Source organism: Canis lupus, chromosome 6, assembly GCF_011100685.1.
Source record: "Canis lupus familiaris isolate Mischka breed German Shepherd chromosome 6, alternate assembly UU_Cfam_GSD_1.0, whole genome shotgun sequence".
Taxonomy (NCBI): domain Eukaryota; kingdom Metazoa; phylum Chordata; class Mammalia; order Carnivora; family Canidae; genus Canis; species Canis lupus.
The window spans coordinates 70,140,188-70,153,959 of record NC_049227.1 but is presented as its reverse complement, the minus strand read 5'-3'; the positions used below and the strand labels follow the sequence as shown (position 1 = coordinate 70,153,959).

Genomic DNA, 13,772 nt, shown 5'->3' with positions numbered 1-13,772 from the left:
TTCCCCACTGATAAATTATAAATGAAAACTGCTCTATCTGTATTACTAATTAATCATAAATACTCTTCACAAACACCTTAAGATTTCTTAGGACCCTTCAATTTCTTGATTAAGCATTTAGTAATATTCTAAATATATGCCAGAAGAGCAGCAGTTCAAAAAGATCCTATATTTACCTGTTTTTTTTTTAAATTCCATATTATCACATTTATTAAAGCAAGGCAACCCACATATAGTGAAAAATTTTTATCATTCTTTTTTAAACTAAAAATTCAACATCAAGAGCCTTTTCTCCTGACACTGAAGAAACAAATATAATTTATTTGAAGATACAAACTACTTCAACCTTCAGCATTAAAAAAAAAAAAAAAAAAAAAAAAAAAAATTGTTCCATATGTACAAACATGTGATTCTACTGCCATCTTCTGGTTAAATACAATTTCCCAATTCCTTGTAGTACTCCAAATAAGAAACTACCAGATATAAAATAAGTACTTTCTAGTACCAGATTACTAAAAGTAGAATAGATAATTTTTGCAAATGGCCAAAAATACATTAAAAATAGAATTCTAACAATAGTTTTTATTAGTATATATAATATGCTTTCTCACTAAGTTGAACTTATTATGCACTTTACTGTATTTGAGCATAGAACTAAGACCTTATAAGGAAAATAAAAAATTTTTTTTAGGAAAATAAAAATTAACTATCTTAATAACCTTATGAAGTGAAATTATTATTCCCATTAACAGATAAGGAAACTGAGAATCCAAGAAGTCATATGGTTTGTCCATAGTACATAGCTAGTAAAGGGCAGACACTCTAAATTCAGGAACTGGCTGATTCCAATGACTCTGCCTTTGATTATTATGCTATAATATCCTCTATTCAGATAATAGACAATGAGTTGATTTAACTCATTCAAGACACTACAGCTTAATTTAGTGGAACAAAGCAACAATATTACAATTCATAAGGAGACCAAGAGAGTTACAGAACATAGAATCAAGGAGTTAAACCTTAAAGGTCCCACAATCTACTTTCCCATATAATTCAAAAATTTATTCCTTAAACATCCGATAGATTAAGTTCTAATGTTCTATTTTATAAATAATACCATAACATTTTTAGAGTTTTTTCAATTTTCATTTTTTGGGTCCTATATGTTTAGAGTTTGAATTAACTTTGCTTTGATCAGTTTTGAATATTAATAAATATTAGTTGGAAATTAGTATCCCTAGGAAACATAATATTTAGTAATTTATATTCAGAGAAGTATTACTTACACAAAAGGATACAATACTATATTCTGCTATATACTATTCACATACATTGATTTCTTAAAAGTCATAAACCAATTCAATGGATGTTTTTGTTTAATTGTAGGTAGTGAAATAAATTGCTTAAAAAAATCTGTCCATGAAATGATCAACACATTATTTGAAACAATAACAAACTGCAACAATAAAACTTTAATGTATGCAAATTGATGAGCAGGATAATTAAATTATCAGTTTTGTCTTTATAAATCTAATAATCACATCTAATTTATGCTCTCGAATTCTAATTTAATGAGTTTCCTGAATGACTATAATGACTAACAATTATAAATAGCAATATAAAATAAGTGGGCAAATAAGATACTTAATATAGAATTACACTGATGACTAAAATAATCACTTTGAAAAAATATGCCAGTATGCAGAATAGTGGGGAGAAACCCTGTCAACCACTCCTTGAACCATTTGGGTGACTCTCTGATTCATAAAGCTTCATAGTCATTTTATAATTTCTATGAGCAATAGTCAGTGAACTATTTAATCACAAAGTTTCATAATCCTCAGTCTGTTTTACCCAACTCCACAACAGAGGATTCTACTGCATATGTGTATTTAAATTTTGATTTGATTTCCTAGTAAACACTATAAGTAGAGACTAGAATTAATATAATATAAGAGATACTAAAATAGGTTCTTTACATATAAATTTTGGAATCATTTTGTCAATCTCTACAAAAAAGACTGCTGGGATTTTGACTGGGTATGATTTGATCAACACCCAGATTCAATGAGATCCAAGATACAGTCGATATAAAAATTAATTGCACTTTTATAGTTGAGCAACAAATGAAAAATAAATTTTTAAAATATCACTTAAACCAGCATCAAAAACAAAGATAGTTAGGAATAAATTTAATGAAAAGTACAGAAAACATCTACACAGGAAATAATTAAATAATACAGAGAGAAATTATAGGAATTCTAAATAAATGTAGAGGTATGGTCAAGGGTCAGAGGATTCAATATTGTTAAGGTATCCATACTCATCAAATTAATATAGAGTCAATCCAAATCCAGTCAAAAGGTCAGCAGGATTTTTTTTTTTTTTTTTTTTAATTGACAAACTGGTGGGGCACCTGGGTGGCTCAGTCAGTTAAACATCCAACTCTTGATTTTGGCTCAGGTCATGATTTCAGGGTTGTGAGACTGAGCCCTGCATCAGGCTCTGTGCTGCATATGGGCCCGTTTAAGTTTCTCTCTCTCCTTCTGTCCCTCCCCCAACCCTCCTAAAAAAAGAAGAAAAGAAATGAAATTGACAAAAAAAAAAAAAAGAAAGAAAGAAAAAGAAATTCTAAAATTTACATGGAAACACAAAGGATCTAGAACACTCAAAAGAACCTTAAAAAACATTTGTAGGGTGTATATAAACTGATGTCAGAACTTAGTGTAAAGCCACAATAATCAAGATAGTATAATACTGGTGTAAACTGATATACAGCTCAATACAACAGAAGAGAGCGTAAAATAGACTCACATACACGGTGGTCGGATGAGTTTTTACAAAGGTGCCTATATAATCCAATGAGGAATCCAATCTTTTCAACACATGGTGCTGGAATAACTAGATACCCACATGGAAAAATAAATTTCAACCCTTACTTAACACTACACTTCAAACTTAAAGCATAGCCTAAACATAAAGGTTAAAACTATACAACTTCTAGAAGAAAATGAAAGAAAGCTTTTGTGATCTTGAATTAGGTTAAGAATCATTGCACAAAGGACATTAAGCATGAAAGAAAATATTATTGAATAATGAACTCCATTAACATTAAATCTCCTATTCTTCAAAAGATATAAAGGATAGAAAAGGAAAGCCAAAGACTAAGAAAAATATTTGCAACACATATATCTGAAAAAGAACTTGTATCCAAAAATGTATAAAGAAATCTTATAATTAAGAAGTAAACAACCCTATTTTTCAAAAACGAGAAGACGTGAATAGACACTTCATGAAAAATGAATTACTAATAAGCACATGAAATGATGCTCAACATCCTCAGTCATCAGGGATATGCAAATTAAAATCATAATGATATTTCTACATACCTACTAGAAGAGCTAAAATTAAAAAGACAATACCAAGTATAATTAAGAATGATGAACAACTATTTGTGGGAATGCAAAATGGTACCGTGACTAATGGAAAAATAGTTTGAAAGTTTCTTTTTTTTTTTTTTAAGATTTTATTTATTTATTCATGAGAGACACAGAGAGAGAGGGAGAAGCAGGCTCCATGCAGGGAGCCCGATGTGGGACTCGATCCCAGGACTGTGGGGATCACTCCTTGAGCCAAAGGCAGACGCTCAACCGCTGAGCCACCCAGGTGTCCCAAGAGTTTCTTACAAAGTTAAACATACACTACCAATGACCCAGCAAACCTACTGATGGGTATTTCAGTCAAGTAAAATGAAAACTTAGGTTTGTATGTAATTGTTTATAGTGGCTTTATTTATAATTGCCAAAAACTGGTGGGCAAAAGCAAATGTCCTTTAATTGGTGAATGGCCAACCTGCATCCCATGTATCTGTAGTTGGTGTTCCTTTTTATTGCTGAGCAGCATTTAGCAACAGAGATGAATCTGAAATCCATAAAAGAAGCCAGACTCAAAAGGGTATAGAATATAATTCTATCTACATGACATTTTGGAAAAGGTAAAACCATGGGACTGGAAAACAGATCTGTAGTTTCCAGGAATATGGTTAAGGGATTGGATAGAAAAGGGCATAAGGAAACTTCTTGTGGTGGTGGATTAGCATGGTGATTATCCAGTTGTATGCATCTGTCAAAACTCAGAACAATACATTAAAAAGGGTGATTTTACTGTAAATAAATTACACCTCAATTTTTAAAAACTCAAAACAACTGAATAGACTACAGCTGCACACAACACAAATGAATTCCAAAGACATAATATTAGCAAAAGGCAGTATAAAATAAGAAGCAAGAATTCCATAAAAGGATAGTAATTGACTTTGATGGGGAGTAAGGCGGCAGAGATTGGGAAGGACACAGGGGTTGGGGAACTTCCAGCATTTTATTCGTTTTTCCAGGATTCTTTTTTTCTGGTGGTTACATGAGTAGTTGTTTTGTGATAATTCATTGAGCTATCATTTATATTTTATATCCTTTAAAAAGAAAGCAAGCCAAATAGCTCAAGGTCAATTATAAGAGAATAAGAATATATATTTCTTACAAGTATAAGGCATTCCTAGATTCATATCTTGGCTCCACCATTCATTAGATGTGTGACTTTGGGCACATTTCTTACCTTTTTCAGCATCACTTTACTCATCTACAAAATGAAATTATATCTGCCTCATCAAGTTATCATGTGAATTACGTGAGATTATATAAACACCCTTTAGGATATCTACCTAGCTCTCAAGACCTTTTTGGGGGTTTTAAACACGTGGGGTGGGCTCAGTAGCAGCTATACTTTTGTGTTTTACAACCCCAATATTGCCCAGCTCGACCAAAGGTGGACACCTGGCCCAAGCTAGGCTAATCACAATGCCCTCCAGGGAGCTCAGAATTGGGAATGATCAAGTTCACACTCTGTCAGGGCTTTATCATCAACAGAAGAGACATGAATCTCCAGAGCAGTGGTACGCACACATTCTACCCCCTACATGGCCACAACCACAGAGAAAGAAAAGACTAAAACAACAGGGAAATGGAGTGAGTGCTGCCTCTGCTTCTCACTGACATCTGGTTCCTGTTTCCAGTCCCTTCCTGGGGTCAGTCCTTAGGTTCCATAAAACACAAGAATATCTATGTATAACAAATGTCCTTATGAAAATCATGTAGTCCAGGTTGGATCCCATTATTTATAACTCAACCATCCTACCCAATGTGTTATATAAAGCATGAAGCACATAGAAAGGGCTCAAAATATGACAGTGGCAGCAGCTGTCTGATCTTTAATCTGCATGAAGTGGAGACTTCCTTAACAAACTCTTGAAAGAGGCCTACGCTGGTGTTCAAAACACAGACTGACCTCAAGGAGGCCATAGTCTACCCTTCTGTTGGAGGTCTGTAAGAAATCTGTAAGAAAACAGTCCGGTCTCAAGTTTCCTGCTAGATCCAAAAAAATTCCAATTGCTAAAGATAGCTCAAAAGAGAAAGAAATTCTAGAATAACAATCAAATTACAACAATGAAACATTCATAAACAGAATCAAATGCCTAAGTTTAGAGCCTAAAGCAAAAATCAGACTCTGTAAGTTTTCGCCTAACCAACCAAGATAAAAGCGGAATCTTTACAGTTAAAACTGTCCTGAACTCCCTTCTTTTCTTGGGCAATGCCTACTAAATTTAGACTTCTACGTTTTTTAACACTAAGATGTACCTGTCTTTTGACATCCACAAGCCAGAGGCTATTTTCCCCATACAGTAAAGATACCAAACTGGTAACCTGAGTAATGCCAACATGAACTTATCACTAGATTCTAAAAAGCCCACCTCCTTCAGGAGTGAAGGCTGTTGTCTACATAGTTATCCAGAGTCAACCTATGTATACACAGATGAAGCAGTGTACAATCAAGTTATATAAGCCAAACTGACTGCAGTCAAGTCCTATTTTATGCCACTTGTTCTTGCAAACAAATTAATCACACAACTGCTAAGATACATGCAGAAACAAAGTGTTGTTACTAACTTAATGACTGTAACCTTAGTATCTGTTTCAGGAGACAAAACAATATCATAGCGTAACAATATCAATTTTATGTACTAAGGTTCTCCATATCTGAGTGTAGTCTAGTACACTATTGTGTGTAAAATATGAAATATGAATAGTCTGAATGGATCGATTCCATTGTTTCCTTAACATATGTAGATAGTAATATTTTTAAAAGCAAAACTGCCAATCTTAACCATGACTACCCTGATATTTTTAACCTAAGATCTGAAAAAATACATATATATCCTAACCCATAATTTTCTTAATAAAAAAATTTTTGTGATATCTGACCTCTCATGAATCTGATTTTCTCTAATATCTGATTGCCATTCATATTTGCATATAAGTACCACCTACACACAATGAGATAATATTTGTAGCATCCATTTAAAAATTCCTGAAGCATGTTGGAAGCTTAATTTTCCTAAATTAACGGGATAACATATACCAGTGATCATGAAACCATCTGTACACAATATTATAAATAAAATTTATTTATAAACACTAGAGGGTGCTGTAATTCAACAGTGCCTGGTGTCGCTCTGATGCTCAAAATTTTTTCCTCAATTAAAGATAAATTAAGATAATTTTCAGCACCAACAATTTTTGCTCTTGAACAAATAAATGGAGATACTTTATGAGACAGAATTCCTTTCTTCCAGGATATATAATGAAACTCAGTAGATTCCACTGAAATCATTTTTATTTTATACTTACTGCATATTTAATATTGTGTTAAATGGACAAAATAGAAAATAAGTTCAGAAGAGTATAAAGATGGTCCTTGCCTTTAAAGTAAATTAATGCAATAGTCAGATGGTTAAGAGAAGGTGTATCTTATCATTTCATAGGCTTATTAAATTAAAGGAAAACTACAAAATAAATTTGTTAAAAGACATATTTCAATTTTAGTTGCTAAGTATTAAGGTATGATTTAGCTATTTTACAAGAGTAATCTGAAATTCAGTATTCAAGATAACAAAACTGACACTGCTGTGGAATATCATCTGATACCTTAAAAAATATTTTTAAGCCAATAGGTATGAGAAACTGGAAAAGATCCAAGGCTTTGAATATTCAGAATAGGAAATAATAATGTCAAATTTAAATCTTCAAAAAAGATGTATTTTGTGCTAGTTTCTAAATTATTCCTGAAACATTTGTTAAGCTCAATTACAAGTCTATGGAATTTTCAAAATTGAGAGTAATTTATGTTGCCAGTTAGCAGTCCAGAAAAGTTCCCAGGAGTATGAGTTTCCAATAGATAGCATTAGATAATCACAAATAACAAAGTTTAATGTTAGTAGAATAAATCATCTATGTATTTCAAGAAAAGTGACTATTAATTGAGATACTATTTAATCCTAATAAAGTATTTTAAATGTGTGGGAAATATCAGAAAGGGAGACAGAACGTAAAGACTGCTAACTCTGGGAAACGAACTAGGGGTGGTAGAAGGGGAGGAGGGCGGGGGGTGGGAGTGAATGGGTGACGGGCACTGGGGGTTATTCTGTATGTTAGTAAATTGAACACCAATAAAAAATAAATTAAAAAAAATTAAAAAAAAATAAAATGTTTAGGGAAAGAAACAAATGAAACATAAATACTTCTAAAATTCGCATAGTCCAAATCAACCAATCTCTTTCCCTTTCTCTCCTGCTTGTGCACTCGCTTACACACATATATACACACACCTACACATGTGTGCATGCATGCACACTCACATAACATCTACTTCCCAAGAGAGACTTATCTGGTGAATACCTCTCTTCCTTTCCCTAATGAATTACCAAGAGCCCCCAAATAAATCCGTAACTGGCACCTGTTGATGAGAGGGTCACTCCAAGTTTACAACAGGTCCAGATAAATTGTTCCAGATTAATAGAATATAATACTTGAGAAAAGCCAGAGATACCACTGAACCAGGCTCACAAACCACCCAAACTCTAAGAACCAAAATATATGGCAGTCAGAGATGTAACCAGATTGGTGAAACCCAAAGAAATTCTGAACATGGAAGCACTGCATTATAGTTGGAAGTATGTATTTGGCACTTATATTCTTTTGGCACTCGCTTCCCCTTTTTATGTTTATCTGTCTTACATCTGCCAGATTCCTAGGGCCCTTATTACACTCTAAATGCCCAGGTGTCATTTCAGGTAATGCCTTCTACTGCAATAGGTGAAAGCATACATGTTCATTAGAGTATTAATGTTTGAAACATTCACATACCTACTCTTTCATGAAGTTCTTCTGAACCATTATATACACCTCCACTAATGAAAAGTATGGCTTTAAACCAGTTACAAGGAAAGTTTTTTAGTCCTTTTGAGCAAGCCTCAAATCACTACTATGAACCCTGTATTTTGCAGCTACAACATAATCCTGCTCATAATCTTAGCTTCCCCCTAATATTTAAGGCTTTTGCCCATAAACCCGAAAAGTTTAGAGCCTACATAAAGTGAGGATTGAGTAGAAATATGTAGTTTTATTTACAAACACTAACTTTCATCTCTTAGTATTATGTAACATCATGTTACATAAAAACATTTTAATAAAATAATAATTCAAGAAGAATACCTGCTTTCCGTGATTTCTAAATCCGGCTGCAAACTAATAGTGTCTGTTGTAATTTCCACTTTCCGTACACTTCCAAAAAAGTCCGTTATCAGGACATTTTTAGGATCCCTCTGAAAAAGATCAGTGCGATGTCCAGGGGTAGACACACAGAGGCTTCTAGGACATACCTGAAACTGAAAAACACATATATAACAATAACAAATACACACATATACATAAAACTTTTATCAAATCAGTAATAGTAGACTACAGTATTTTTTTTAAAGATTTATCAATGGGGAGGGAGGCAGAGGAAGAGGAACAGAATGCCAAGCAGACTCCCCACCAAGCACAGAGCCTGACTCGGGGCTCAATCCCATTACCCTGAGATCATGACCCAAGCCAAAACCAAGAGTCAGACACTCAACTGACTGAGCCACCAGGCACTCCAATTGTCGTATATTTTTAAAGCTTTCCCAACTTAAAGAAGCAACTGATTCTAAAGATTCAAGTTTCATTGCTATGGTAGTACTTGACATTCTAAGAAAGCTATACAGACATTAGAACAGGTAATAAAAAGGAGAGCTGTCCAAGAAGGGAAAAAAACATTCACTTCTTTTAATCATACATTACAAAATATATTTTGAACTTTAAATTTACTGAGAACTTACATGTAACACTATGAAAAGAACTGATTTTTTTTCTACATCTATACTCATCTCAGTGGGGTGCTCTATCAGAATGGTTTTTAAACATTTTATAATCATGACCCTTCATTCAAATTTTAAATTCAAATTAAATATTATACAGAAGCCCAAAATATAAAAAAGATTAAAAACAGAGCTACTCTGAAAGATAGAAAGCTGAGGCACTTGACACCCTCCCTCACTGGATACACCCCTTGTTCTCCTGCTGTGAACCTATGTAAAACCATTCTATAAATTAAGTAACTTTCTTAGTTTATCCATAATGGAAAAAAAAGCAAGGCATCTCCAGATGCTCCAGTGCTGAAAGAATACAGCCTGAAAACCACAACTTCATCTCACCCAGATCTCATGATAATTTCTGTTAATCCTATCATTGATATTCCACATCAGTGAATTGCCAAGGATAGATATGTGCTCATTCACTCAGCAAAGCAGAAAAAATATCTACATACATTTCATACTGTTATCTTCCACAGAGGACACAAAAGTTGATAGGACATGGTCCTATCCTCAAGGCTTTATGTTAGAAACAAACATAACAAGACAGAAAGAAAGGTGACAGGTTCTACTTCAGAAAAGGATAAACTTTTCATAGTTTGAGGATAAGAAAAGAGAAGGAGTAGGATTTAAGCTACTTTCTGAAGGAAAAGGGAGATTACGGATGGGAAATAACATTCTTAATAAAGAAGCAAAGATGTATCAGGCCAATAACCTAGTTTGGCAGAAGCACAGGATATGTGAAGAAAACCACAACAGGCCTGCTAGCAAGGGCCTAGGGCCCACAGCACCTACCCACCGATGGAGACAAGACCATATGTATACATAATCACCAATATGACGGGAGGTGAGTGGGGAAGAGCAGAGCAGCCAGGATTTATGAAACATAGTGACCCAAGCAATTTATGAAACATAGTGACCCAAATGCAATTTGTAGATATTCTGATTGAAACCTACCAATAACTTTGAGGTAAATAAAGATTACTATCTCTACTTCAAACTAAAGCTCAAAAAGATTAATAATTTGCCTAATATCACAATGCCATCCTGGTTCAGGAAAACAGTAAAAGGAAATACAAAGAAGAATCAGAAAATAAATTAAGAAGCAGTGAAGGCAAAAAGGGTGGAGAAAGTAAAATGCCAAACTTACTTACTTACAAGTAAGTAATATGCCAAACAGGAAAGACAATGCAGATGGATGGCTGAAGAAACACAATAAAAGATAAAATACACAAAGATAAGATTGAAGTCCTATGTATACTAAAGGCATTCCTGTATGAGCAAGCAACGTGGTGGGCTTTATTAGGCACCAAGAGAAGAAAGCAGGAAAAGCAAAGAGAATGAGCTTGGGCAACAAGATAAAAAATATTACCTCTTTGCTGCTAAAATGATCATACTTCTACTTTCTATGAAATTATTCCTTCCTTCAAGAATATTTTATCTTATCAATCTGACTTCCTTGGCTTTAGCAACATTAATTTTTAATAATCTCCTTCACTTACAGAATCTTCATACTCTAGCCAAGGATTGATTATATGCTTACTATTGAAGAGAAGGATTCCAATTTCTGTGCCTCTGCAGGTACTCCGTTTTCCTAGAATATGTTATACTTCTCTTCTTCCAAACCTGAAAATCTACCTCTTCTAAGAAAATTTTAATCACTGATCCCACTGTATTTAAAGGAATCATATAAAAGTGTATTGTTGTCATATCCTTTCATTCATTCAAAATATTCACTGAGAATCTACAAATACACGAGGTGCTATATAATTAAGTTCTGTGGGTAGTAAGATGAATAAAGCATGGTTCTTATACTTCTTATTTAAGAACCTCAAAGCCTCGAGGGAACACCACCAATATAAACCATGACTGAGCAATATTAAAAGCATCTCAAAGGTACATAGCAAGAGTTTTATTTTCACAGAGGAAAGAACTTTATCTGGAGGATCTGAAGACTTCATTTAATAGGTAATACTGTATAAATGTGCTTTTTAGCTATTACCAATGATACTATAAGTTTTTAAGAGGCCAGGTGCCATTGTCTTCTAATTTTGCTGCTCCTGAAGCTTCTAATATTATACTCTGATACCCAACAAATTTTCCAATACACATACATATAACAAAATAGGTATTATTCCACAACATCTTAAGTTATATCAAATCACTAGAATATTTAACTTCAAGGAAAGGGATCATTCCTACTGAACAAGATTAAAATAATCATCATTCAATTAAAAAAAAGTATACTAGTGAGGAATGTTTATTAAAAACCATACAGCACCTGTGGGAAAAAACAAACACATAATCAAACAAAACATAAGTTTCTTCAGTCTTTCCAGTATGATTTCAATGGAAGTTATTTTTTTAAAAAATCCATTAGACATTTGAAGTGTGAAGTACATATGTTGTAAACTTTTGAGACAGTGTGTCTGTCGCATATTAAATAAAATATAATATATAATTAAAAATGGGAATAAACTTAAAAACTAAAGTAACTGGAATTTAGGTGACTACAGTTTTCTTACAAAGTAGCATTATAACAAATTTTGTTTTAACATCTAAATTGATATTAAGATTTAACAGAAAAAAAAAAAAAAAAAAAAAAAAAAGATTTAACAGGCATCAAAATATATAACCTTCAAAATATAGCAAGTAGTTCTGTGTTATCAAATATGATAGCTTCTAACAGTGGTTTTTAGAATTTTGCAAAACTTCTTTAATTAAAAAGAAAAAAATTACCTGAAATGTATCTAAATGATAAAAGACATCAATGCAAAGCTGTTTGGCTGATGTACGAGAGCCCCAAGCCCAGTCTACTCGATCTCCCTCTCATTCTGAAGCTCTGTGAAGGCAGACAGTGCCTGCCTCTTTCAATAGGATAGTCAGTGGCTGGCACTTAGTCAAAACTCAAAAAAAAATGTTTATGAATAAAAGAACAGGGCATAAGTTAATGAAATAAAGAGTGAAAGTCATCAATGCACAGTATTACCCAATCTACAACTGTTGCTTCAAGCTTTCTATTATGCCTACTGTCACATTCAGTAAGTTCAAAGAGGCGACTACTATAGACGGCACGAGAGAGAAATAAAGCTCCAAAAAACCTTTTTAATCTTACTTAAATTCCAACAGGGAAGAGGTATGGGGTTATTCCAGGAGGTGGGAGGATCCGATTTGACTCCCAAAGAATAAGTAGAATTTCAGTAAGTGGATCTAAAAAAGTACACTTCTGGTAGAGAAAAGAGCATGAGCAAATGAAGGAAAGACAAGGTAACTGGGCTAGACTTTAGGCTTCCGGTAGTAAAGAGAGAGAGATTACTGTAAAGGGAGATTCAAAACAATTCAAAGGGTTCAACATGGGAAACAGTACCGTGGCAGTACGGCGGGTAAAGGACTTCACTTGCCACAGGAAGCATACCTATGCGCTATGATCAAACCAAGCAAAGACTTACAAGGTCATTCATATTGGTTTGGCTGGCTGGATTAATTTCTTCCAAAAATTCCAAGACATAAAATGTGTATCTATCCATAAGGTGGACTCCAATTGCAGGATCAGGTTGATGCTATGAAAAAACAAAGCATATACAATGGGCATATTATTCAGCCGTTTAAAAAAAAAAAAGACAACAAAAGAGAGATCTTGCCATTTTGCAGCAACATGGATGGATCTTGAGGACATTGTACTAAAAGAAATAGGTCAGAGAAAGACAAATACTGTATGATCTCACCTATATGTGTAATCTAAAAACAACAACAACAAGAACAAAAACCAACCTTATAGGGATCCCTGGGTGGCGCAGCGGTTTAGCGCCTGCCTTTGGCCCAGGGCGTGATCCTGGAGACCCAGGATCGAATCCCACGTCGGGCTCCCGGTGCATGGAGCCTGCTTCTCCCTCTGCCTGTGTCTCTGCCTCTCTCTCTCTCTCTCTCTCTCTCTCTCTCTCTCTCTGTGACTATCATAAATAAATAAAAACTAAAAAAAAAAAAAAAAAAAAAAAAAAAAAAAAAAACCAACCTTATAGATACAGAGAACAGACTGGTGGTTGCCAGAGATGAGAGATGGAGGGTAGATGGAGGGCAGATTTAAGGCAAAACTCTAAATTATCCTCACCCTGAAACTAATAATACACTATTGTTAACTAGCTTGAATTACAGGAAAAAAAAAAAACCCACAAAACTCTAAATTACTATGTTACTATGAAAGTACATCTTAAAAGTTCTCATCACAAGAAAAAAATTCTGTAACTATGTATCGTGACTGTCTTTGGTAGGGGGGCAGGTCTAGTGATATATGTTAACTAGACTTCTAGACTTATTGTGATTATTTTGCAATATATGCAAATATTGAATCATTATGTTGTTTACCTAAACATAATATTGTAGTCAATTATACTTCAATAAATTTCTTTTAAAAGCAAAGCCAAAAAAAAGAAGTATATGTTTTAAATGCAATCAAAATTTCCTTCTAAGGTATTAAAAAGTCCAAGAA

At 33.7% G+C, this 13,772-nt stretch overlaps 1 protein-coding gene across 1 annotated transcript in view; it reads right to left on the bottom strand.

Moving 5' to 3' along the window:
- PIGK (phosphatidylinositol glycan anchor biosynthesis class K) overlaps nucleotides 1–13,772 on the bottom strand; it is a 107,411-nt gene that overhangs the window by 49,352 nt on the left and 44,287 nt on the right. The window contains exons 8-9 of the mRNA XM_038541634.1: nucleotides 12,736–12,846; nucleotides 8,604–8,776 (exon numbers count right to left, since the gene is read on the bottom strand). Of these exons, the coding sequence (XP_038397562.1) occupies nucleotides 8,604–8,776; nucleotides 12,736–12,846 (284 nt within the window). The remainder of the gene's footprint in view (nucleotides 1–8,603; nucleotides 8,777–12,735; nucleotides 12,847–13,772) is intronic.